At 53.8% G+C, this 23641-nt stretch overlaps 1 protein-coding gene across 4 annotated transcripts in view; it reads left to right on the top strand.

Annotated features, from left to right (window-relative positions):
• The first annotated feature begins 5892 nt into the window (after positions 1-5892).
• The window catches only part of RPH3A (rabphilin 3A), a 35151-nt gene continuing 17402 nt past the window's right edge, over positions 5893-23641 (top strand). For 2 of the 4 annotated variants that reach the window (XM_033008181.2, XM_033008178.2), the window contains exons 1-4: positions 5893-6117; positions 15057-15275; positions 15795-15809; positions 16663-16806. In XM_033008181.2, coding sequence (XP_032864072.2) covers positions 15199-15275; positions 15795-15809; positions 16663-16806 — 236 coding nt within the window. In that variant the 5' untranslated portion in view covers positions 5893-6117; positions 15057-15198. The remainder of the gene's footprint in view (positions 6118-15056; positions 15276-15794; positions 15810-16662; positions 16807-23641) is intronic. The other 2 variants (XM_033008179.2, XM_033008180.2) reach the window with 2 other exon arrangements.

Below are 23641 nucleotides of genomic sequence, written 5' to 3'. Positions count from 1 at the left end.
GTCTGGCTCGGGGTGTCTCTGGTGTCTGGGTGTGAAGTGCCGCGGTGACCCGGCGCTGCCATCCCCACAGCCCCAGCAGCCCTCCTGCGGCTCTGCGTGCGGTTCCCCGGCTGGGCAGGGACGGGGCGGCCGCCAGCCGAAATCTGCCCGCTTGTTTTGGCAGAATGGGAAGATATTCTTGGAGTCCGGGCTGGGGGGGAGCGAGCGGACACCTGCCATTTGCTGCTGGGCTGGGCTTTTCTTTCCTGGTGTAAAATTTCCATTTGGAAGCTGCAGGAGAGTGAGATAAGAGCGGGGTGATGCTTCTCTGCTTCAAAGCGGAGCAGCCCACCTCTCCGCAGGAGAGCGTTTCCAGGTTTCTGTGCCCGGCTGGGAATGTGGCCGCCTGCCTGGACATCGCTATTTGCTGTGAGTTAATTATTGCAGATCGAACAAAAATTGCTGCTGGAGGCTGCACCTCCCAGGCTGGGCTGGGGGCTGGTATCCATTATCTCCTTATATAAAGCCTGGCACGGGGCGCTTATCCTCAGCCACCGGCTGGGGCACAGAGGGAAGACCCAGTGCCACGGGGCTGGGCTGGGCACTGATCCCTGTTGGTCCCTGCTCGGGCTCCCCACCCTGCCTTGGTGATGTCCCCACGCACGGGCATATCTTGCTGCACCCACCCCAAATGCCCTCGGAGTTGCTTTTTCTGGGGGGGTGCGGTGTTGCCTCCCCCAGCCCATCCCGGGGTGAGTACGGGGCGTGCGCAGACCCCGGGGTCGCAGCCGCCCTCTCGCACCCCTTCCCCTTCGGCTGGCGGCTGCGACAGCCCCAGCACCTCAGCCTACAGCCGTGGGAAATGGGAAGTGGAGAGGCTCTATTTTAATACGCCGTTGTGGGTTGGTGACCTAGAAAAGCAGCTCGGAGAGCAAGAGTGTGAAGTCCAACCTCCCCCGCTGCAAGCGTGGCTGCCGTGCCGCCGAGCACAGGGTGACCTATATAAAGCGATGGAAGAGGTGTCGGGGGGGGGTGCGGGCCCCCCTGGCCCTGGGGCTGAGGCTTGGGACCCTTCCACGGGCACCCCGTGCCCCCAGGCACTGCTGCCCTGAGCTTCAGAGGGGATGAGAGATGGATAAAGGAATAACCCCCCACCCCATTTGGGGAGGATGCGGCGTAGACAGGGACGCAGGGACGCAGTGGGTGGGATGCAGGCGGGTCCCTCCAGTCCATCCCAGCACTGGAGGGTGTTACCAGCAGTGACAACTGTTGTTATCAAATATATACTGACAGTGATGTAGTACAGCCAATGCTCCACATTCATAGGTAGAAGGGGAGAAAAAGCTCCTTCCTCCTTTCTTTTTAATGCCTCCTATCAGAAATAATTTAAATAATTTAATGCTTACAGGCACATGCTCTTTGCAGTCTCTAAAATGAAATGAAGCCCAGTTATTCTCAGCCGAAACCAGTAAGTTTCTGAACCACTGTATTCAGCAGAGCGAAACACGTGTCAATTAATTAAATCAGTAAATAAGTTATACTAATCCCATTAACAAAAGAGGAGCTGGAGATTAAATCTTTTATGGCACTTACTGAAAAATTAATGCAGGCGGTCTTTTAGGAAATATATTCTTCCCCTCACCTCGCCAAGGATAATAGTGCAGTTATATAGGACAGAACGTTATCAGAAATGAAAAATGAATGTAAAACTAGCACATATCTTATTAAAAGAGTGTAATGAGCTGCCTACATGATTGAGCTGGGCCTGCTGAGCTCGGAGCTGAGCATCGCTGCCGCGACCATGGGCTGAGCCCCCAGGCTGGCCTGGGGGTCCGGGTCCTGCCCGTGCCACCGCGGGGGCTGTGTGTGGGAAGGGGAGATGAGGGTGCTGGCGAGGGATTTGGGGTCCCTGTGGATTTCCTCAGGACTTGATGGCTCTGGGGTGAGGTGGTAAGTGGGCTGGGGAAGGGGATTTTCTCCTGGAGTTGCCAGTACCTGGGATGGGTGAGATGCTGAAGTCCCTTCGCTGTTGATGCTTTCCTGCATCCCTGGCAGGGACGGGGCCAGGATGGGGCCAGTGAGGACTGACATACTGTGGAGAGGCACAGGGGGATGGTTAAAAATGTCCCAGCATCCTCACAAGGTGTTTTTCCTCCTCTGTTTCTCCAGCCACTCCTTCTGCAGAAGAGAAAATCCCATCACCAGCTCTTAGAGCAGCTGGGTCTCCTGTGACACCCTGGCACCCAAATCAAGTGTCAAGATGGGAAAAGTGCTTTCCTTTCCTTTTCTTTTTAATGTTTTGTTTTGTTTTTAGTTCTGGCACTTTAATCAAGGTGATTAATCAAGGATGTTTCCTCTGGCTTGTGCCTTGCTTGTTATTTTCTGAGGCAGCAGGAGGGTGGGTTGGAGGGGGACAAGGTGTTAATTAAATAGTGTGGATCAGGCTGCATCCCATGCAGGTCCCAAGGGAGAGTCCGAGGGGTGGTTTTCTCCTGCTCTGGCCTAAATCTTGGCTTGGTGTTTTCTCTTCCTAAAAAACCAGGTACAAACTCTCTGATCCCCAAAGTGCTGGGCACAACCTCCCTGGTTTCAGCTGCCAGGGTCTGTCCTGGTGCCCATCACCACCCCGTCTCCATCCTCCTCTTCCTCTTTCTTCCACTTCTTTCTCCAAACCGTAATTTATTGGAGGGGAGCTGTGCTGGGTGGATTCTGGGTGTCGGGCAGTGGGTCCTTTCCCATCTCTCTTGCATGTCAAATAATTAAGTCAGCGCTAAAGCGCTTGGGTGGAGTGTGTGTGGGGGAGCACGTGCCCAGGCGGCCGGCGGTGAGTTATGATACAGCCGGTGCGTGTTTCCTGCTGTCGCATCCCAGGGAGCTCCTGGGGGCATCAGTCGGGATCTGTGGCCAGGCGGGCTTGCGAGGGGGAGCAGCTCAGCTTTTAGTGATTTACAGAAGCGAAAAATGCTCTCTTGGGTGCCCGAGCTGCCATCAATCATTTCAATTTAACTCATGCAACTGGGCTTGGAGCTGTGGCTGCGAGGGGAGGGCTTGATGTGCTCCTGGTTTCTTTTCCCCTGTGTTGGCAATGGCAGCTGTTATTCAGAGCTTTTGTGTGCTTGAGCTCTGAGAGCTTATATATTTCTGCTGGAACACGTTTAATCCTAATTAAAAACCTTGAAGAAAAAATGTTTTATAAAGCTCATATTCCTTTTTCCATTGGACCACCCGACTCTGCAGATATCAGAGGGATAACCCCGGCCTGGCACTGGCTCACTGCTCCCAGTCTTCCGTCCAGCACTTCAATTAGCTGCGACTAATTGGGCTATAAAATAAGGGGAGAGGTTTCCTCCCAGAGCATCTGAGCAGCAGTGCAAGGGTGGCAACAGCTGAGTCAGCAGCATGGCACGTGCTGTGCTTTTGATGCTTTAATTTGCCGGTGCGGCTGTGTTTTCAGCACCCTGTCATCAAGCTGTGCTTTTGTGGCCGTGCGTCCCAATGGAAAGAGCTCCAACCCCGGCTCCATCCCCTGCTCATTCCTGGCTCATCCCTGGATCATCTCTGGCTCCATCCCTTGCTCATCCCTGGCTCATCCCCAGCTCCATCCCCAGCTCATCCCTGGCTCATCTCTTGCTCCATCCCCAGCTCCATCTCTGGCTCCATCCCCTCATCATCCCCAGCTCCATCCCCTGCTCATTCCCAGCTCCCTCCCTGTCTCCATTCCCGGCTCCATCCCCAGCACAGGTTACAGTCAAGGATGGGAGATGACTGGAGGTGAAGCAGAGCCCGGTCCCGCCGCCTCCAGGTCTGGTTCTGGTGCTGATCTGATGCCTGGGGCTGTCTGTAGCCATGAACTTGGTTTTATTTCTCAATTACTTCCACTGAAATCAGTGGGGTTGCTGACGGTAATAAACCCAAGGCTGTAGGTACCGCAGGATGGAGGCTCGCTCGATGCAGCGGTGACCTGGGTACATCCAGCCTGAGCTTCTCCGACCTTGAGCAGGGAAATGCTGCTCTGCCCTCGTAACCTCCAGGATTTTTGCCTCTGCACTTGAACTTGAGTGTGCAGGCAGGAGCTGCCGGTGTGCGGGGCTGCAGCCGAGTGCTGCAGATGGGCTCCGTCCAAGCCTCTGGGGCTGAACTGAGCATTTGGCTGGGTGCTGAGTCGGATCACAAGGGGAAATATAACAAATCCTTGAGAATTAGAGGGCTGGCGAGCATAAAAATAAACCTGAGAGGAAATAAATAAATAAAACTCCCATGCTTTGATCTGCTGCAGGAGATGCCAGACTGCCAAAATTTATTTATATTTCGACAAAAATCAAACCCGCTCTTTTATTTTTAGAAGATGGGCTAAAAAGGAGGAGTGAAAGTGCCAGGTATTCAGAACAGAGAATTGCAGGTGTTGCTTTTTTCCTTTTTGGAAAGCGGGTTTTAGATCTGATTTTCAAATTTCTGCACATGCTGTTTCTTTTTGTGAATCTCCAAGGAAGGTGTCAAGACACATCAGCTTGAAAGTACTGTGCTTGTCTCTCCAACTACTTTGCATAAGCAAGGCATTCTTTCACTAAATAAAAATACATAGTTGAGCCTGGAAGAGAAGATGTCCATCAAGCATCTAGATGAATGCCTATCAACATTCAGCCTCAAGTGGTGGAATACTTTCCTTGCTGAAGGCAGGAACGTGCTCCATCCCTCAAGGATTTCTGTCTCTTCAGGGATTTCTTTTTAAATCCCCCAAAAGTAGGATTTTAATGAAAGGCTTACTTGCAACTGGTTAAAAATAGTTTATATAAAAGTGGTGAAACCCAGCTACAGGGATGAGACACTTTCCTTCCCCACCCATCGCATCCTTTGCCGTGGCTGAGTGTTGCTCAAAGCCCGTTGGTCTCCTGCTCGCAGAGGCAGCCCGGAGCTGTGTTTCACCCCCTTGGCTTCACCTCGCAGCATCCTTTTATCAAACTTTTTTATTAACTTTCCCTCCTCAGTTGCTCGTGCCAAGGTGTCTGGCCAGCCCTGATTTCTGCCGGCAGATGATCCGTCCACCTCGCTTCACCCGGTGGGAGATCTTCTGTAAAGTCCTGAAAGCCCGAGGGTGTTACAGCTCCCTGCCAAATATCAAGAGCGGGTAAAATGGGGCTGCTGGAGCTGATGATCTTGGCAGGAAAACGTGGTGGAGAGCTGGGCTCCATCCCAGCCCGGCTCTAGCTCGGTCCCATCTGTGAGCTGAGTTCCCCCCAACTCTGCGGGGTCCCCGCGGCAGCTGGAGGGAGGTTGGAGGTCTCTGGCCCGGGGCTGGGGGGGCTCGAGGTGGTGCCTGGGGGTGGGTTCAGGCTGCTGCCCCTTTCAGTTTATGAAGCCATGGGTGCCCCAGATCAGGGTCGGGGTTCCCTCCGTGCTCTAAACCACCAGCTCTCCCAATCCCCGGGCAGGATGGGTGCTGTGCTGGAGCTCCGGGTAGTGCTAAAGGCACTGCAGAGCTTGGCAGCGTGTTCCCCGCTTGTGCGTGGGGCTCAGGTGGGGGTTTAGGATCAATCTGGGCAAGGGTGTGGGATCCCCTGGGCTGCTCAAACCCGAGTGCAGGGGGCTGAAAACCCCGAGGGGGCTGCCCCAGCTTGGGGCTGATGCTGCAGGGAGGGCGTGGGGGAAGCGCCTGCCCCACTGCGGGCCCCCACGCGTGGGTGGGGCGACGCTGATGCGGGCAGCTGGCGGGGGCGGGGGGGGATGGGGGCAGGGCTGGGGGAGATGCCCAAAGCCAAGTCTCTCCTGTGGGGGGGGATGTGCGCTAAAAACTGCTGTGTCCTTAAGGATGGGGAGGGATGGGATGGGAGAGGGGGCGGGATGGGGAGGGGATGGGGCAGGGCAGAAGGGGGGGACCGCTGCCTCTAGCTCCCCCCCCCCCCCCCCCCCGCAGCTCGCTGCGGGAGCCGGGGGGGGGGCCGGCCCCGCTTTGCAAAGGGGCTGCGCCCCGGAGCGGGGGCGGCTCCCGGCCGTGTCCCCTCCCCGCTCCGCTCCGCAGTGCTGCCGCCGGAGCCGCCTTGCGCCCAGCTTAACTGAGCCCGGCCCAGCAGAGCTCAGCCTAAACCAGAGCGGGGCGGGGAGAGGCCGGCGGTGCCACGGCCCCGCGGGACCCTGGCCCAGGTAAGGCGGGGAGGGGGGGTGCGGGATCGGAGCCCCCCGCGACGCTGGAGCCACGCGTGGGAGTGGGGAAAGCGGCAGCCGGTGGGGGGGCTGTGTGTGTCTCGCCGCTCCTCTCCCCTACGCTGGTCAGGGGGGAGTGGGGGGTCCCCGCTTCGGAGGATCCGGGCTAATTTAAATCCTCTCGCCCCCCCCCCGCCCCAGCTCGCCTGGCTGGGGAAACTTGCAGCGTCCCGCAGCTGTGCGGGCGGTGGGTGACATCCCCACGGCCGCGTCTCCCGTGGGAGGCCGGTGGGAGCGGCTGGTGTCTGGGGCTGCCGTCGCCCCTTCGGCACCTTCTTGCCGGTGGAGGGTTGGCTCCAGCCGTTGCTTTGGGACTTTGCCGTGGAGCGGGCAACTTCGGAGCGCGTTGGGCATTTAGAGGTTTTTAAGCTCCTTTAAATTGTCTCTTGACCCTTTTCCCGGAGTGGGAATAAGGAGAGCTGTGGTGGGAGTGGGAGCTGAGCTCCATCCCTGGGTGCCTGGCAGCGGTGGGGTGCAGAGACCCTCCTGGCCCCGGAGCGGGGGGCACGCTGAGAAGGCGCATTGGGTTTTCTGCTCCCGGGTTCGGACTCCAAAAGGGCATCGCTGCCCGGCTCAGGGTTGGCTCCAGGGCTTTGGCAGATGCCTTCTCCTCTCCTTTCCCAGGACAAAAGTGTTGCAAACGGCATTAAAAGCTACTTGGAGTCGTGGCCTGAAACCTCCTGGAGGCAAAACCAGCCACCTCAGAAAACAGGCTGAGGCTGCTAATGTTGCTATTCCCAGGGATGGGCTGTTTCTGAGAGGACACCTGATTACCTTTCTTGCTGCTGTCTTTCTAATAATTCTGGTTTCAGGTTTGAACCGGAGTAGCAATTTGTCTTTGAGCAATTAACACTTCTTCATTTTATTCTGAACAAAGTGGCTTCCCTGAACGTGGCTCTGCTTTGGGCTCTGTGCTACACCGCTCCTGGGATCTAAAAAACTGTGTGTGGATCAGCCTGATCACCCCCCCCCTCGCCTCCTCCCGGGAGGCTGCAATAAAAAAAAAGATAATACAGGGCTTCAAAACACAGCCAGTTGGCTCCAGGGATGCAAAGATGATAACAGATGAACCATTTGCTTTAATTACTGGTATCAAAAGCCCAGGCTGCAGCTTAGCCTCAAAATAAATATTGTTAATGTTGTGGTACTGGGCTTTATTTGATAATGCATCATTCATCTGGTAGGGATTTAGCGAGCTGCTCGCTTTTGCTGTAGGGGCTGACTCAGGAGATCTGCGTTCAGCCCTTCCGTGGGGATCAGCCCGGGGTACATGGAGCTGTGGGTCTGAGCCCCACCCCGGGGGGGAACGGCGGTTGCTGTGACATCCTGTGGGCGCTTTGCTGGGCAGCCCCCCCGGGAGGGTGCTGTTGGGTGGGCGATGCTGGTCCGCAGCAGCCCCGCAGCTCCAGCCGCCTCCAGCAGAGCCGTGCCATATCCAGGCGATGCGGCGGGAGCTGTTTGCCATCACCTGGGTGCCCGGTCTGCGGGATGGGATTCCAGCAACCCCCCCTCTTGCATCAGACCCTCCAACCCCACGAGGAGCACCCCTCCTGGGTGCAAATACCATCCCCTGCTTGGCACTGGCTCCAGCCTGCTGAGCCTCTTTCTCCTCCTTCGCAGTCTTGCTTTTGCACTGCCCTGGCTCCCGAGCAGAGCCGGAAAGCATGCTGAATGTGGAAAAAGCACATTTTTTTTTTGTGCGTGTGTGGAAAACCCTTTGCAGTGAGGGTGAAACCCGGGAGCCCATTGTGGGACTCTGCTGTGCCTCCGTGGCTGTGTGGATACGTGTGTGCTGGGTGTTAAATGATCCCCAGTTTTGGAAAGGGCAAGTGGAGAAAAACTGCTGAGGAAGGGTGAGGGGGACTCGGCTCCGGAGTCTCTTTTTGTGCTTAAGTTTTGAGGGACTTTCTCTGGGACCTGAAAATGAGACAGTCCTCTGAGGGCTGTGCTGGCAGCTAGAACCCTCTGCCCGCTCGCCAGTGCCCTCCTCCAGCCCGCAGACAGGTGACGATGTCACTGCAGTCATTGCCAATTAGCGATAATAGGTAATGAATCACTCCAGGTGGTCCCAGCTGAGTGCTCAAGGTCTGGGCAGGGAGGAGGGCTCTGCTCCCAGGGGCAATGCCCCCAAAGCCAGCCTGGTTAATTCCCCCGTCCTCATTAAGACTGGGGAGTGGCTGGAACTAAATACTGATGGTTTATAATGTGCTGGAAGATGCCCTGGCTCCATCCTTGTCTGTACCTGTGTGGGTTTGAGCAGCATCGCTCTCCTCCAGCCCCGGGGAGGTGGGTACAGGCTCTCTGGTTTGGCCCCAACATGGGGGGCCAGGTCTGGCTGTGTGGAACCAGATGCTTAACGAGGCGGTGCAGGGAGAAGAAAGGAGTGACGGGGGAAAGTTGGGAGCCCAGCATCTCCCAAGGTGGCGCAGGTGCTGAGCTGGGTGGCTGTGTGCTCCTCTCTCCCAGGGGCTGGGCTCCCCCTGGCTCTCTGGGAGGGTTGGGCTGCAGTGTTGGGGCCCCCCTGCTCCTCTGCATAGGCTTATCGTGGGGTGCCTGGCTCCCCGTGGCTCCTCTGCCCTGGCTGGGCATCCCTGCAGCCCCCCAAGGAGGGCAGGTTTGCAGCCCTGAGCATCTTCCACCCAGGGTTGTGGTCTGGGGATGGGGGGTATGTCCCCACCCCTGGCTATTGCTCCTCAACCACTGCTGGGGCGTCTTGTGGGGACTGTCACTGCCTTCGGGAGACTTCCCCGTGGCAGCGAGCAGGACCTCCGAGCACGCTTTGCATCCCCAGGCTGGCAGGTACTTCCCAACCTTTTTCACGTTGCTGAAGTTCCTCCAGCCGCTGCAGCTGTTGGTGCGTGAGGGGTCCCAGCACCAGCATCCCTGATGGGCCCAGTTCATCCCAGTGGCTCTGGTCCCTGCCGGTGCCCGGAGCGAGGGCAGCGTGCCGGATGGATGTGCCGGTGTGGTGCAGCGATCTGTTGCTAAGCAGCTTTTGGAGCAGCTCTGCCGCGGCGAGAGGAGCGATGGCAACGCCGCTGCTGCCTTTAATAGCACTGGGTGGGCTTGGGGCGCGCTCGGGCATCGCCTGGCCGGAGACCCCCAGCTCTAGCAGCCACGAGTAAGTCCTATAAACCCAGAAGCTATATATATATATAATTTTTTTTTTTTCTACCATTGTCTTTCCTGCAATTAATCAACGGGAGTAAATCCTCCTGACAGCATCATAACAGTGTGTGAAGGAGCTGCTGGCGGAAATGTCAATGTGCTGCTTAAATAAAATTGACTGTGCGCTGCTGCTCAGCTGCCTTGGGATGGATGTTTGGAGGATGATGGAGAGCTGGGAATTAAGAGGGAGGGGGGGAAAAAAGGGCATCTCTTGGCACCTTATGTGAATTTAAAGGCAGCGGTGGTATTGGCCAAACCAAAGGCATTGGCGTTCGGGGGGTCTCCGGGCCCTGTTGCGCTGGGCTGGGCTGGGCTGCAGTGTGGATTTGGCAGGAGCAGCGTGGTAGGTGCTGGGGGGATGGGTGCTGTGGGTGGGCTTGCGGGGGCTGCTGTGGGGTCAGGGAACCAGGGGGTGGTCAGGACTTTCATTGCTTTGTGTTTCTTGTATGGCTCTGATCTGTGGATCGCTGTCACCTGTGGACTGCGGCCACTACCTGCGGGGCCACGTTTAGCCTTAATTAACCAACTAGTGCCAAGCTGGCCTGGGAAACTGTGGGGCTTGTGTTCCCCATAAGGGTCTGGCTTGGGGCTGAGGGGTGCAACAACCCCCTGTTTAGGGCTTGCTGGTTCTGGGTCTTTCCCAAAAGCTGAATTTCCAGGACACCTGGCCTCTGTGGTCGGAGGGCTCTGTGCCCTGGGGTCTGATCCCACCTCGCACCGGAGCAGCCTTGCCGGGTGCATGGGTCCCCGTGGGACCGTGGGCAGCACGTGCTGCCACGGCTGTGGGTCACTCAGTGCTTCTCCTGGAGACACGGGGGTGACTGTTCTGCTGTCCCGTGCCCCGATGCCAGACCTGTCCAGGTGTCTGCGGGCAGCTCTGGGCTGAGCAGCTTCAGTTTGCCAATTCCCTGCATTTCTGCCAGCTGAGGTCTGCCTCTTCCTTTTTTTTTTTTTTTTTTTTAAAAAAAAAAAAAGGAAAGCCTCAAACGTGGGCTGTTTCCTGAAGTACCATCCATAAAGCAGCTTGCCTAATTTTGCCCGAACTTTCTAAAACGATTTGTATCTGAGATGAGACAAAGCATGGAGCCGGGAAGCTCGGGGACATTGGGATTCGAGGGAGTTTTGGTGCGCGGGACCCTGTGGGGCTGGACTGCCCTCCTGCCCCTCCATCTGCTCGACTGGTTATTTTGCAGCATTACACAGCTGCTTTGGCAAATGTTTTGGGGATATTTACACCTTTTTATTCCCCTCTCTGCAGATAAATCCAGTAGTACCAAATCCTGCCTGATCCTGGAGGGGAGTGAGCACCCCACTGTCTGCTCAGGCAGCTCTCCATGACCCCTATAGCCATGCATGTACCCCATAGGGGATGCTGTGGGGTGTGTGTGGCTCCTGGACTGGGTAAACTCTTTTTTTTCCTGGGAAAGAAAGAGCCCAGGTGTTGCGAGATGCTCGGGGCAGAGCTGGACGCGGGGTGTGCAGTGTCTGTCTTTGCTTGGGACCTGGGGTCTGCACAGCAATCCTCAGTGCCAGGCACAGAGAAGGACAGGATCTGGCCCTGAGGGACTTGTGAGATGGTGGCGAATGTCACTGGGAGAGAGCTCCAGCTAAAAATGGTGTTTGGGGACGTGTGTGTGTGCTGAGTGACGAGGAGGGACAGTTCCCGGCTTCTGCATTTGCTCCTCTCACTGCTCGGCTTGGGGGGCTCCCACTGGGTCCTTGCCACCCCAAAATACTCACCCCTTCTCCCTGCGTGTGGTACTGGAGAGCCCCATCAGGCAATTGCACGCTCGTACCCTATTTTTCCCTCCCCAGCTCCTCCATCCAACTGGGGAGTGTAAATCCGCTCCTGTGCCCGGGCTGGCCCTGGAGCTGGTGCGAAAACCCGTCAGCCTGACGGAAGATGGTGTTTGGATCTGTTCGAGTTCAAAACCTCCCATTTGGTGATGACACACAGAAATAATCTCTCGCTTGGCAGCCGAGCAGCAGTTTGGGTTATTTGTTTGGGGTCTGGCTACTGGTGGTGAATGACGAGCTGCCACCGATGCTCTGCGAGTGTCTTTCACCGAGTGAATGGACAGGCTTTAAAACCTGCTCTTTCAAACCAGATTAATCACATTAGGCTTTGTCAATGCAAAAATTACCTCATCATTGGCACTGGCAGGTGGTGTAGAGCAGCAGACTTATTCAATATTTAAGAAAGCTGCATTGCAGAGCTGAGAAGGCTGGAGAAATAGGTTGCCTGTGTCAGTGTCTTTGCTGGTGGAGACGATCTCTGCAGGCAGCGCCAAGTGTGAAATGTTGAGCTCACTATAAAAACCTGATTATTGCACTGGGAGTCTTTAAAATACTGTATTTTCTGTTTTCTAGCCTGGTAGGTTATTTCCAGGTGGCTAAACCAGTGTGTTTGGGCAGATCTGGATTGGTGTCTTTTTGCAGATGCCCGGTTGTTGGTGGCACCGGTGGCTTCGGGTCTTGCCCCGTGTCCCTCCTGGGGCAGGATGGGCTCGGGCCGCCTTTCCCTGCCCGCCCAGGGCTGGTGGAGGGTGAGGGGGACCTGCTGGTTGCTGACGCTGCATCGCCCGGATTTTTGGGTGCTGGCGATGGGCCCGTGGCTCAGCACCTCTTTGGCTCGGGGCGAGCGACGTCTGCGCGCGGGACGACAGCGCCGGCGGCTCGGGGAGAGGCGGAGCGATTGGCGGAAGGCGTTCAATCCCCCCTTTTTTTTTTTTTTTTTTTTTTATGAAGGCATGATCAAATTCACGGGCTCCGTCACACCGAAGTAATGGAGCGGTGTGATGAAAGTCATGTGGCTCTTCCTTAAGGCCAGAAATTAAGACCTCGCTTCTATTCCTGGCTCTGCCCGGGACGGGCCGCGTTCGCACCGGCGGGAGCTGCCGCCTCGCTCCTCCCGGCCTCCACCTGCAACCGGGGAATCTCGAGCAGCCGGCATCGAGCGGGGACGAGAGGGCTCCTCGCACCCCAGCTGACGGCAGACCCCGAGGGCAGCACGTCTCGGGACCCTTTGGGGACAGCCAAACCCTGGAAGGTCTTGGCATCCTTCTAGGTTGGGATATTTCCATTTCATTAACTAAATGCTGCTGCATCCCATCGATCGTGAATCAGATTGCCACAGCCTTTTGCTTGTGAGCGAGGATTTGGCAAGGGGAGAAAAGCCACCGTAAGCTGTTATTTTGTTCTTTCCCGTGCGCTAAAAATGTAGAGCCAAGCATTAGGCTAAGCAAGAGTAGTTGCTGGAAGTAATGCAAAGCAGATCTTCAAAAATCTATTATTTATAAGGGGAGGGAAAGGCTTGTGTATTCCTCCAGGAGCCATCCCCGGGCTCTTCTCCATCCACAACAAAGTGAAACACCCATGGCTTCTCTGTTAGCAGAAAGTTCTAGTTGGGGGAAGAAGTTTTCCTCCCTGCCAGCTGAAGTGCTGGTTCTTGCTTTACACTTTTTGTTAGGGAAAAAAACACTGATTTCCCCCCGCCCCGTATTCTTTGTGGGGTCGGGGTGGCTGCTCCTGCTCCACGTGACCTTGGGCAAGTCCCTTATCTGCCCATATCACCCCAAAAATGGGTGCTAGTGGCACAGTGCTGCCCATCCTCCCAGGGCACCCTGTTAAATCTGTGTCCAGCCCTGCGAGACCCCCAGCTCCTGCCCGCAGTGGGACCCTACGTCCCCAGCAGCAGTTTGCTACTGCAGTGCAGATTGTGGAGGTGGCCGTGGGGACTTAAATGAACAATTTGCTTATTTAACTGACCTTGCCAATCAGCCTTCTGGTTTGGCACAGGAATAGTCGCTGTATGAAACCAGCAGAGCATTAATTACTTCACATGCTTCACTTTTTTATTTTTAATATATATATATTTTTGGAAGTTAGCAGTGAAGCAAAGGTGAGCCTCAAATCTCTGCTGACTCTTCAGGGAGTGATGGTGAAACCCCTGCAATATTGCAGAGCAGAAAGTGGAGGATGAGAATTATATATATATATTTTTTTTTCTGCTTTCTGGGATAGTTGCACATTTCTTCATAGCTCAGGGTTTGTGATTTCAGTGGGGCAGTTTTGCAAGCTCCTGTTTTCCACCATCTCTTCAGGACAACATCCCTGGTGCCTCTGTTGGAATTTTGCTGAGAGCTGGAGTTGCTTTGTGCCCTGCCAAGGTGTATTTGTGGGGTTTGTGTTGAGCTCTGGTCCTGCTGGGACCCACTGGCAGCTTCGGGATGTTGGCTTCAGTGCTGGGTTGTGAATGGCTGAGCAGTCCCTTCCGTGCTGCATCTTCCCAGGGCAACCAGTTTGGGAGGATGGATGGTCCCCGGGCTGGGAGCAGCCTCATCGCCCGTGGGCTGGACTCTGCTGTTGGGGTTTTCTGAGTTTGTTTTTTTATTTTATTTTATTTAGTTCTGCTGCAGGCAGGAGGGAGCAATTCAAATGCAGGGGCTGTGAGCAGTGCAGGAGGGAAGCTGCTGCCACGTAAGGGTCCCAGCAGGTACCCCATGCCAGCCCCACTTCAGTGCTCTGCACAGGTGGGGAAAAACTCCGTGGGTGGGCAATAGTTGGGCTCACAAAAACTTCCCCCATCTGCAGGGCGTCCTAACGAAGGGGTGATTTGCATCCTCCTCGGTGCCCTGTGCTCCCAACACTGCGGCAATGCCAAGCCCTTCGTGGATGGATTGCTTTTTTCTCTATTATTTCCACCTTAATGACTGTAAAGGGGGGTCTCAGTCTCTCATGGGCGATGCCGTCCGTGGACTCACGAGCTGCACCCTCTGCTCTGGTCCTGAGCGCGGTGCAGGGGTGTCAGTGACCCACAGCGGGATCCCTGGGACCCCACAGGCTGTGCAGGAGGATGGATCCTGGCCCCCCTCCTTGGCTGGGGGACACTGTGGTGTTTTAAAAGTGCTGGTTTTCCCCCAGAAGAGATTACGGGATGAATGGATCCATCCCTGTGCTTTGGGGGAAGCTGGTTGGCATCAGCTTGGGTTTTGCCATCCAGTCCCTGTCCCCACACAATGAGTAGGGGCAATGGGTGGAGGGGTAAAAAAAAAAAAAAAAAAAAAAAAAAACAAACAAAAAAACAAAACAGAAAATGGGAATAAACTAGCTCTCAGGCTCTGAATTTTACATCAATTTGTTTTTTAATAAAAGCTGTCAGTTTTTCTGAAAGGAGAGGGGTTTGAAGAGGTCCCCATGTTGGTGAATCTTTTGGAGATGAATAGACAGTGTTGGGGTCCTGTTGCCACATCCTCCTTCAGTGCCTCTCGGTTTCATTTTGCAAAAACTTGAGTTAACAAAAATGAAAAAGGAGGAGTTTTGTTCCAGGGGGAATGTGGTTTGGGTGAGGAGAGCGAGACATTCTGGGTTGTGGGGAGAAAGTTTCCTAGTTTGTAGATTTTTCTCTGAAATGGAAACATCCTCTTCCCTCTCAACTCTGAAGCCTCATAATTAATGTGAGGTCAGGTATCTCATTAATTACATCCGTGCCGAGCACAGCTGCATGGCCCTCCTGGGAGAGTGGTGGTTGTAGGCTCTTGCGTCTCATACACGATATCAAGACAGTGACTAAAGTGACATTCCTGTTCCTCTCCCTGCTCCCGCTCCTCTTAATGCCAAAAATAAAGCCCTACCCAGCGTGATTTTTTTTTGTTGTTGTTGTTGTTTTGTTTTTTTGTTTGTTTGATTTTTTTGTTTTTTTTTCTCAACAGCCTGGCTGAAAGCACCAGGTTCCCTTCATCAGCATCGCTGCTATCTGAGGGCCCGGGCAGACGAGCCAAGTGATTGAGACTGAGTCAGTGCTCGCCGGTGGTGTGCCCAAACTCGGTCCCTGGGTCCCCTCAGCAGCCAGCGATGACCGACGCGGTGGTGGGTGGCAGCTCTGACCGGTGGATGTGCCCCAGCGACAGGACCATGTCCCTCCGGGCCAGGTGAGAGGAGGGGAACTGGGGGATGCGGGAGGGAGGAGAGTCCCCGGGCAGTGGGAGGTGATGTGGGTGCAGCCGCCCCAGTTCTTCCTCTGGGGACGTTGGGAATTGGGTTTGTGCTGGTGGGATGGGGACGTTTTGCCGTGTTGCCTCCTAAACACCCTGAGAAAAGTGGTGGGGTCAGACCCGCGGGTGTGCACGTGCCCCTGTGCCAATGAGGAGCCCCGTCTGTCTGTCCTGACACCCCCCGATGCGGCTGTCGGGCAGGGTGACGCTGCAGATCTGGCTGGCTGGGAGGTGGCAGCACCCGTGGGTGCTGGTTTTGGGTGCCTGGATGATGCAGGGGCTGGGTGAAGCTCATGTTTGGAGCTTGCTGCTCCATCCTGCTTTGGGGTCCGTGGAGAGGGACATGCTGTCAGGGACAGTCACCCCCGAGGCAGGGGGAGCACCCAGGCTGAGCTGTCCTTGCCCCTTCTCTCACCTAATCAATCCTTGTTCCCTCTCTTTGTCTGTGCCTCCCAGCAGCGAGAAGGAGCAGTAAGTATCTCGCTTGCTTTTTTTTTGACCTATTGCTCTTTACCTTCTGCTCCGATAGTCTGAAGAGAGCAGGAAAAACCTTGCTCTGGATGCAAGAAAAAACCAATTAATTTTGGGAAGCATTGCGTATGGGTTTAATGAATTTAAGGTTTAAAACTGTGCAGGTCTGCTTAGCCCAGGGGGAAAAAGGCCCAGGAAAGGTCTTTAGATGAGCAGAAAGATGAGGGGAGGAGGGGCGTTTGTCTTTTGCTTCCTTCGTTAGCATTGCCCTGGTGCCTGCTAATTTGCAAGGCTGAGTGGCAGACGTCACCATGTCACCAGGTTAAAGCTGCCTGATGCTCAGGCTGCACTCACTGTGCAAAAGGATCTTTGGAATTTATGTTAGGAGAGGAAAAACTCCCATGTTTAATGAAATTTATCCAAAAAAACCACCCATTCCTGCGGCCCTCACCCCGGTACCGCAGCTCGCTGGCAAACCTGGTGTTACATGGCAGAGAGCAGGGTGCAGAATTAACCACATCAGTTGACGCTTCACATGAGAATAATGAGAATGTCTCTGAAAAAGAAATTGTTTTTTGTTTTTTTTTTTTTCCATGCGAAACAAGTTTTAGGAGCCCCTTCACAGTAGGAGCCCTCTCAAAAATGCAAATAAAAGTTTCCACCCGGTGGGTGGGGGGCTGTTTGCAGGCTAGAAGAGAGCTTGGGGGTTGGGGAGGCACCGTACCCCTCGTTCCTGGGCTGGGGGATTGGTGCCCGGCTATCCCCCCCACGCACGTGTGGTTGCACACGCGTGTGCACGCGCATGCACAACGGGTGGACGAAGCCCTGGCCCCCTCACCCCCTGTCCCCGCAGGCTCCCCGCTGGCTGGGCAGCGCGGGGCGGCCAGCCCGAGCGGCAGCGCAAGGGCGAGGAGCTGACGGACGAGGAGAAGGAGATCATCAACCGAGTCATCGCCCGGGCCGAGAAGATGGAGGAGATGGAGCAGGAGCGCATCGGGTAAGGCGGCGGGACGGGGGGGACCCCCAGCCTCGCCGGGGCCCGTGGGGGAAGGCGCTCGCTTGGCTGCTTTCCTGGCCAGCAGCTACTGCACTGCAGTGTTTCTCCTGAAAGGGAGCCTGCGGGGGATCTTTCTGAGCTGGCGTTGGTCCTTGGCCAGGAGGAACCTGTAAGCAGGGGAGGGAGCTGCTCGGTGTGCCGCTGCCGTTGTGTTCTGGACCAAGAATTTATAGTCTCATCAATTTTTCTTTTTCTTCTTTTTTTTTTTTTTTTTTTTTTTGGTCCAGAAGGGATCATTAATTATGTCTCTCATTTCCTGGGGTGAAGCTTCTTGCCCAGCGCTGAGCCTGAGCGCCCGTCAGCGCAAGCAGAGCCACACCTCACCAAAAAGTGTTTTGTCTTCTTTTGGGAACACAGATAGATCCTTCACCCCTTCCAGCTGCCTGTCCCGGCAGTTAATCCCTCCTGCCCCCAAAAAATGAGCTGCCTGCAAGGCCGAGTAGGTCTGAGCAATGCCTGGGACCAGCTTCTGGGGGGAACTGGGGCTGCCCCAAGCGCATCCATGGTGGGGTACCCCGATCACTGGGGGCAGCCCTGGTTCCGAGGCACCCAGCATGGAGCAGGGGGCAAGAAGAGCCTGCGTTTGCTTTTACTGCATCTCTACCCTTCCTGGGCAAAGGTACCAGGCAAAATAATGCAAATAATTAAGTATTGGCTTGCTCTGGGGCTGGTTTTCTGGAGGGGATCTCTGTAATCCTGTTTGTGAGGCATCCTGCTTTTTTTCATTACAGAAGAACGTTTTATTCTTGCTGAGCTTAAGCATAGTAATGCTTTTATTTTATTTTATTTAAAATTTTTTTTTCTTTCCACTTTGTAAGGAAAATACTCAGGCCCAGGGAGGACCCACATGTGCCCACAGAGACTCTCACCACAGCCGGAGCTTTAATCCATCACTCCAGCTGCTTAATATCACTTAAATATCGAGTGTGCGCTTGCAATGCAGCCATGGGGTGCTCCAGTTGCAGCACGCAGTCTTCCTCAGTAGCTGCAGCCGGTGGCCTCTGAAGTGGTGGATTTATTTACTCGTTTTTAGAACCAATTTGTCAGGAGCAGTTCTGTGAACCGCTTAGGGCAGGTAGTGGCTGTTCACAGTGCCTGGGCTCGGCGTGCGCTCCGTGGATGTGCTGCTCCCCTGGGCTCGGGGGGGTCCCTGACTGGCACTGCCTCACGTTGCAATGTGCAACGCTCTCCATTCCCGGCTTTCTGGCAGGAACCAGGTGAAAGTAGCTATGAATGGTGGTGATTCATTCCCAAAAAGTGCTTACAAACAGCATTTTGCCAGCTTTGCCCATTTGCAGCCCTCTAAAAATTACTCTCAAATGTGATGCACTTTGGATTATGCTTAAACCAACCTTAGCGATGGGGGAAAGATATTTTTTTTTAATATACCTATATATATATATTTTTTTTCTTCATTGTGCATTCCTGCAGCTGTTTGCAAACCTGCAGGAACCTTCCTTTTTACCTTCGTTAGGCGAGCCGGAGGAGGTTTTCTCATCCTCATTCATGAAAAAGCTGGGCGGAGGACTTCGTGCTGTACTCGGAGTAGGACAGGGGAAGGCTGGCGGATGTGCAGTCGCAGCTGATTTGCCTCCTGCGTGTAGGCGTAGCAGGAGCCTTGCCAGCTCCTTTGTGTTTGTTGGCTTGCACAACAAGAGCTGTAGGATGTGCAGCTACAGAAATATGGGACAGCGTCTATATCAGTCTGGTACAGAATCACCCATTCAGGAGCTGCTCGGATGTTATCCAGAATAGCTCCTTATATTACAAAATAATCCGGGTTTGCCAGGCTGGCCTCTGGCAGGGATGCAGCGGTTGTGACAGTGTCCCTCGGTTGCACAGGCTGCTCTAGGGAGATGCCCCAGGAAAGCCTGATTTTTTTCAGTGATTTTTCTGGGATTTTCTATTCCTGTAAGGGGTGGGGAGGGGGAAAGGAAGATCCATTAAAAACCTGGGTTTGCTTAATATAAGGAATAGCTTACATGGACCGAATGTGCCTTCCAAAAGGGGAACATGCAGTAAATACTTGGAGCTGTCTTAATAAGTAGATGTGTTTGAGGGGGTGTATTTGAGCTTTATATATAATACTTGAGCAATTATGAAGCCTACAGCTGGGTGCTGGCTGCAAATGAACCTCCTCGTGCCTCGAAGTCCTTCCTGATTTAGTGCCACCCATCTCCTGCCCTCTCGTGTCTCCTCTCCCATGTCTGCTGTCCCACGAGTCCCTTGCCTCGCCCGGCTGGGACAGGGTGGGAACAAATTGATGCTGCTTGTTGAGAAGATGTTTGTGGAATCAGACTTTATGTCAAACCCAGCTCAAATTAATCTAGTGAAACAGTATTTTTAGCAGCAGGGGTGGATGGAGGCTTGCGGGATACGTGATCTGGGTGCTGATGAGGATTGTAGGACAGGGGCACTTTGGTGTGTGGTTTTTTTTTTGTTTTTTTTTTTTTTTTTTTGGCTGGGTTGTTGTCTCATAGCACATAGAAGGATAATAGGAGCTGAAATCATCTTAAACAGTGATATAGCGAGCGCACATTGGGTGTGAGTTGATGAAGGACTTTACAACTGCCTGGGGATTAGGATAATCCTTTGGGCTAGTTTAGAGGCACAAGGGGCTGAAAGGTGGGGGGCAAAGCGGACCTGTGGCAGGGATGGATCCATTCTCGTCCCTTCTCCCTCCCTGCTTGGCCTGGGCTCATGCTTGGGGGTCCCTGCAGTGGCTCTGTGCCATCTCTGGCTGTGGCGGTGCTCCAGCTGCGGTCCCTCCTCGCTGATGCAGAAGCACCTGCAGGCACTAATTGGCTTCGTTATGCACCTATAATTGGGTGCCATCAATAACCCACCGAGCCTGCTCTGCTGCCTAATGAGGTCCATTGTGCTTTTGGCATCAAAGAAAATATCTTAAACAGCCCAAAATTGGGAACTGCTGTTTCTGGAGAGCGCCTCGCGGCGTGGAGCCGTTTTTTGTCCCAGGAGTGACATGACACATCGCTCCTGGATCTGGCCGTGCCCATGCCTGGGAGCAGCTATTCCCTTCCCTCCAGTCCCCTCCAAAAGTGCGATGGTTTGACTGTCTCCCTGAGGGTCTGAGCCTCTCACCTTTCCTCCAAGAGCACCAACTATCAAGCAGGATTGCACTTTAATTTGGCTGCTTATTGCTGGGGTGAAACATGCACAGCACTGGAGCAGATGGCTGAAGTCACAGGGGATTAAGTCATTAACCGTGGTGGCCAGAAGCAGAGATGGTCTCTCGGGACCACAGTCTCGTATTTTCTTCCTCGTGTTCAGACAACACAAAAATAAAAATAGCGGCCAGGAAGGGCAGAGTAGTTGCTGGAGGCAAACAGGAATGGCAGACAGCTTCTAGAAGAAATGAAGTTAATTCATGGCCAGAAGACAGCAGACAGCTCACATGCTTGAATTTTCGTGGTGTGTGTGTGGTTTTGTTTTTTTTTTTTGTTTGTTTGTTTTTTCCTAAAAAACCCCCTCCTCTTATTTCTGAGACTGGGATGAACCTGCAAAGTGACAACCCTCTTGTAACACATCACAGGAGGCAGCCAGCACCTGGGGTGATGCACGAGCATGAAGTGGGATGTTGTGAAATGTGTGAATCCCCTGGGTGTCTTTGGGCACCTTCCTTCCATGGTGAGGGCTCTCAGCGGAGGATGGGCTTTGAAAGTTGACCTGTAAAAGCTGAAATGATGCTTTACATTTAGTTACCTGTGCACTTGTCAGGGAAGAAAATTGCTTCTAATTTTTCATCCGGGTTTTAATTATGTTTTCTTTAATTTGTAGCTTGGCTTCTTTTCTTGTCTCTTTTATACCATTAAAATTAGCCTTAATTTAATATTCAGCCCTTTAACGCACATGATTTCCCCATGGAGGCAAGGCAGTGCTTAATTCTGGAGGCACTCTGTGACCTCCTTTGTGTTGAATTTCTTTTTGCCACCTAAGCAGTGGCCGTGGCTGTTCCCGCGTGGGGCTGGGGAGCACCCAGCTCCCAGTGTCCCGTCTCAGGTCCTTCCTCACAGGTCAGGTCCTGCTGCCCCGTGCAGCAATTTGTTGTTTGCTGCACTCAATGTCCTCCCTGATGCGATTTAAAACCCATTAGGCACATCTTTAGCCATTCATTTCTGCAGAGTGACAATGAATATTTAAACACAACACGCTCGTACGTGCCTGCCCCGCTGTTAAGTCTTGTTTCCCCGAGATCATCTGCACTTAACGCCGGTGACTCTCCGTCCCTCTCTGGACTGCTCGGCTCCTAGAGCAAATGCTGACGCCGTAGTGATGTGGGTTTCTATCCTATCGAGGATTCAGCCCAGCTCGGGATGGTCCCTCAGCCCTGCGAGCACCCTTTGCCACATCCCTGGGGGACTCTCTGCCTGCCTGAAGTCATGGGAGATATTTGCAGGGCTCCTCACAGCACCGGGACTGCTCGCTTTTCTCTTCCCAACCATATTTATGGGGCCAGGCAGATATTATATTATCAGGGGACTGGTTTATTGCTGTAATCTCAGGTGCATTTTAAGCATTTCAGATATAGCGTATCGCCCAGTTCTTGTATCTTGCTCCCATCAGTGACTAATACGTATTTCTCTGGCAGATGACGGATGCTCTCCCTCGCTGCTGGGCTGTCTCTGGGAGCAGCGATGCTCCCGGGTACCAGGCTTAGCCAGCTCCCTGCCACCGGCATCAATTACTCCTCTATTCAGTTTTTTTTCCCCCCCTATTTTAATGATTTGAAACATATTTCCTGCTCTTTGAAGTTAGTCTTAGAGTCCAGAGGGATGGCCATGATAGTAAGGAACATGTTGCTGTAGTTCTAGACACATGCAAGGGAGAGTGATAGCTATTTTATGTGCAATAAAAATGAGAAACAAATGGTGTCTAGGGGAAATAAAAGCTTTTGGGAAGGCAGAAAGCTTGTTCCTGGCTGCTACCTGTCAAGAGCAGGGCATCCTTCCAGTTACAGGTGGGAGAACAGCATGGGCTTGGGGGCTCAGGCCCACTGGGGGAGTGGTGCTAGATGGAGTCAAAGAGGAACCTGGGCTTTTCGCTCCCAATTATCACCTTAATCAGGAGCTTCCCAGCCCATGGGTCCTGGTGCAATACCCCCTTTCCCAGGTCCTGCCCTCTTTCTGCCAGGTTCATGCCAGGACTTCAAATTTAACTTTTTATGCCATCCTCTCACAGCAGTGTTTGAAAACTTGGAATTCTCTGACTTGAATGGATGTTTTAATTAGGCAAATGTGCTTTGCTTGAAACTGGTGCCACAGGTGTATGTACTGACTACTGAAGCTCTTCCACTGGTTTAAAAAAAAGAAAAAAAACCAAAACACTTAAGAAGCTGCTTCTGGTAAATGAGAGACTGGGAAAGATTTTTGCAGCTAAATAATGAATCTTTTGAAATGCAAAGCCTTTTTTTTTTTTTTTTCCCCCCCCCTTTGATTGTGCCATTTGTTCTAGTTTCTATAATAAGTTTGTTTGGGCTTGCAGATTTCAAATGGGAAGCTGCTTCTCAGAGCAGAGCTCTTGCAGCACAGTGGGGGGAAATTGGAGAAGATCTGGGGCTTGTACATGTCCTTTGATGCTAGGAAAATAAAGGGATTGCCACCAAAATGTTTCCTCTGTTGAAGTGGGAGCAATATGCTGCAACAGAAGCTGGATGTTGTTGATTATTTGCTGTTGGGGGGCTCTTCTTGGGGACCCTGCATTGCATGTGGTGGGACGTGGGCTGGGAACAACTGTGGTGTGATTCATTTAATTTAAATAAGAAACGTTTGGGGAACAGCCAGTTTCCAGGTTTTAATTGGCATGCCGCTCGTTGCTGGCTGGGTGTTTATGGGATGATGCAGATCTTGAAATCCCCGGGACCTCTGTGTTTGCAGCAAGGCGTATCGGCCGCGGAGTGTGGGAAGGCACCAAGGGCGGACTGCGGCTCTAGCAGCCGGCTTATTCTGTAGGAAATCACCTACGGATCATCTGCAAAGCAGTAAGCAGATGCTGAAGGGCAGGGATAGACAGCCGCATCTCTCAGGAGTAACGCTGGAGCAGGGAGTTTTAGGCTAGCAGAGAGTTTCCCCGGCAAAAGCCAAGTGGAAAGTCGTCATGGCACCTTGCTGTGGTCTGACGATGTTCTTTGTCAGTGACAGGGTGAGAAGCAGAATTAGAGAGCCCATGATCATGTCACCGCCGACACTTTGGGTGGTGAAGACTGAAGGAACTCGCAAGCTCGTCCATCTGCTGTCTGGTGACACCGTAGCTGTGAAAATAGCGATTTCTGCCGGCTCCGTCTGGCCCTGCTGGCTGCCCGGCCCAGCTCTCCTGTCCCCTCGCTGGAGGTGGGCTTCGAGTTCATTAATAGCTGTCAGGATACACCTCCACACCAACAGCCCTCCAGCCCAGGCAGCTCAGCCCCTGCGGGCGGAGGAGTGGAAAGCTCTCCAGTGGGTTTTAGCACAGCTGATGTCTTCCACCTAAACGAGATGCTGTAACACCGCGGCTTCGGTCGGGTAAGGTGTGCTGAGTCACGGAGCCGCGTCCCCGCTCCAGGCTTGGCTGCTGAAGGGCTTCGAGATGCTCCCGATGCCTGCAGCGAGTTTCCAATGGGGCACTTGAACTGTACTGTGTGTTCTGAAATGCTTTATTTCCACCACCCCCCCCCCCCCCCCCCCCCCCCCCTTTCTTGCTGCTATCCCTTTACCAAGCACCCACGTACAATAACGCCGTTGCGTTTCCCCGTGCCGTCCGGAGATCAGCCACAGGGGCA

This window comes from Tyto alba, unplaced genomic scaffold (assembly GCF_018691265.1).
Source record: "Tyto alba isolate M040663 unplaced genomic scaffold, T.alba_DEE_v4.0 Super-Scaffold_44, whole genome shotgun sequence".
Lineage (NCBI taxonomy): Eukaryota > Metazoa > Chordata > Aves > Strigiformes > Tytonidae > Tyto > Tyto alba.
Note: the sequence above shows the minus strand (reverse complement) of the source record. Positions and strands in the feature narration are given on the sequence as shown.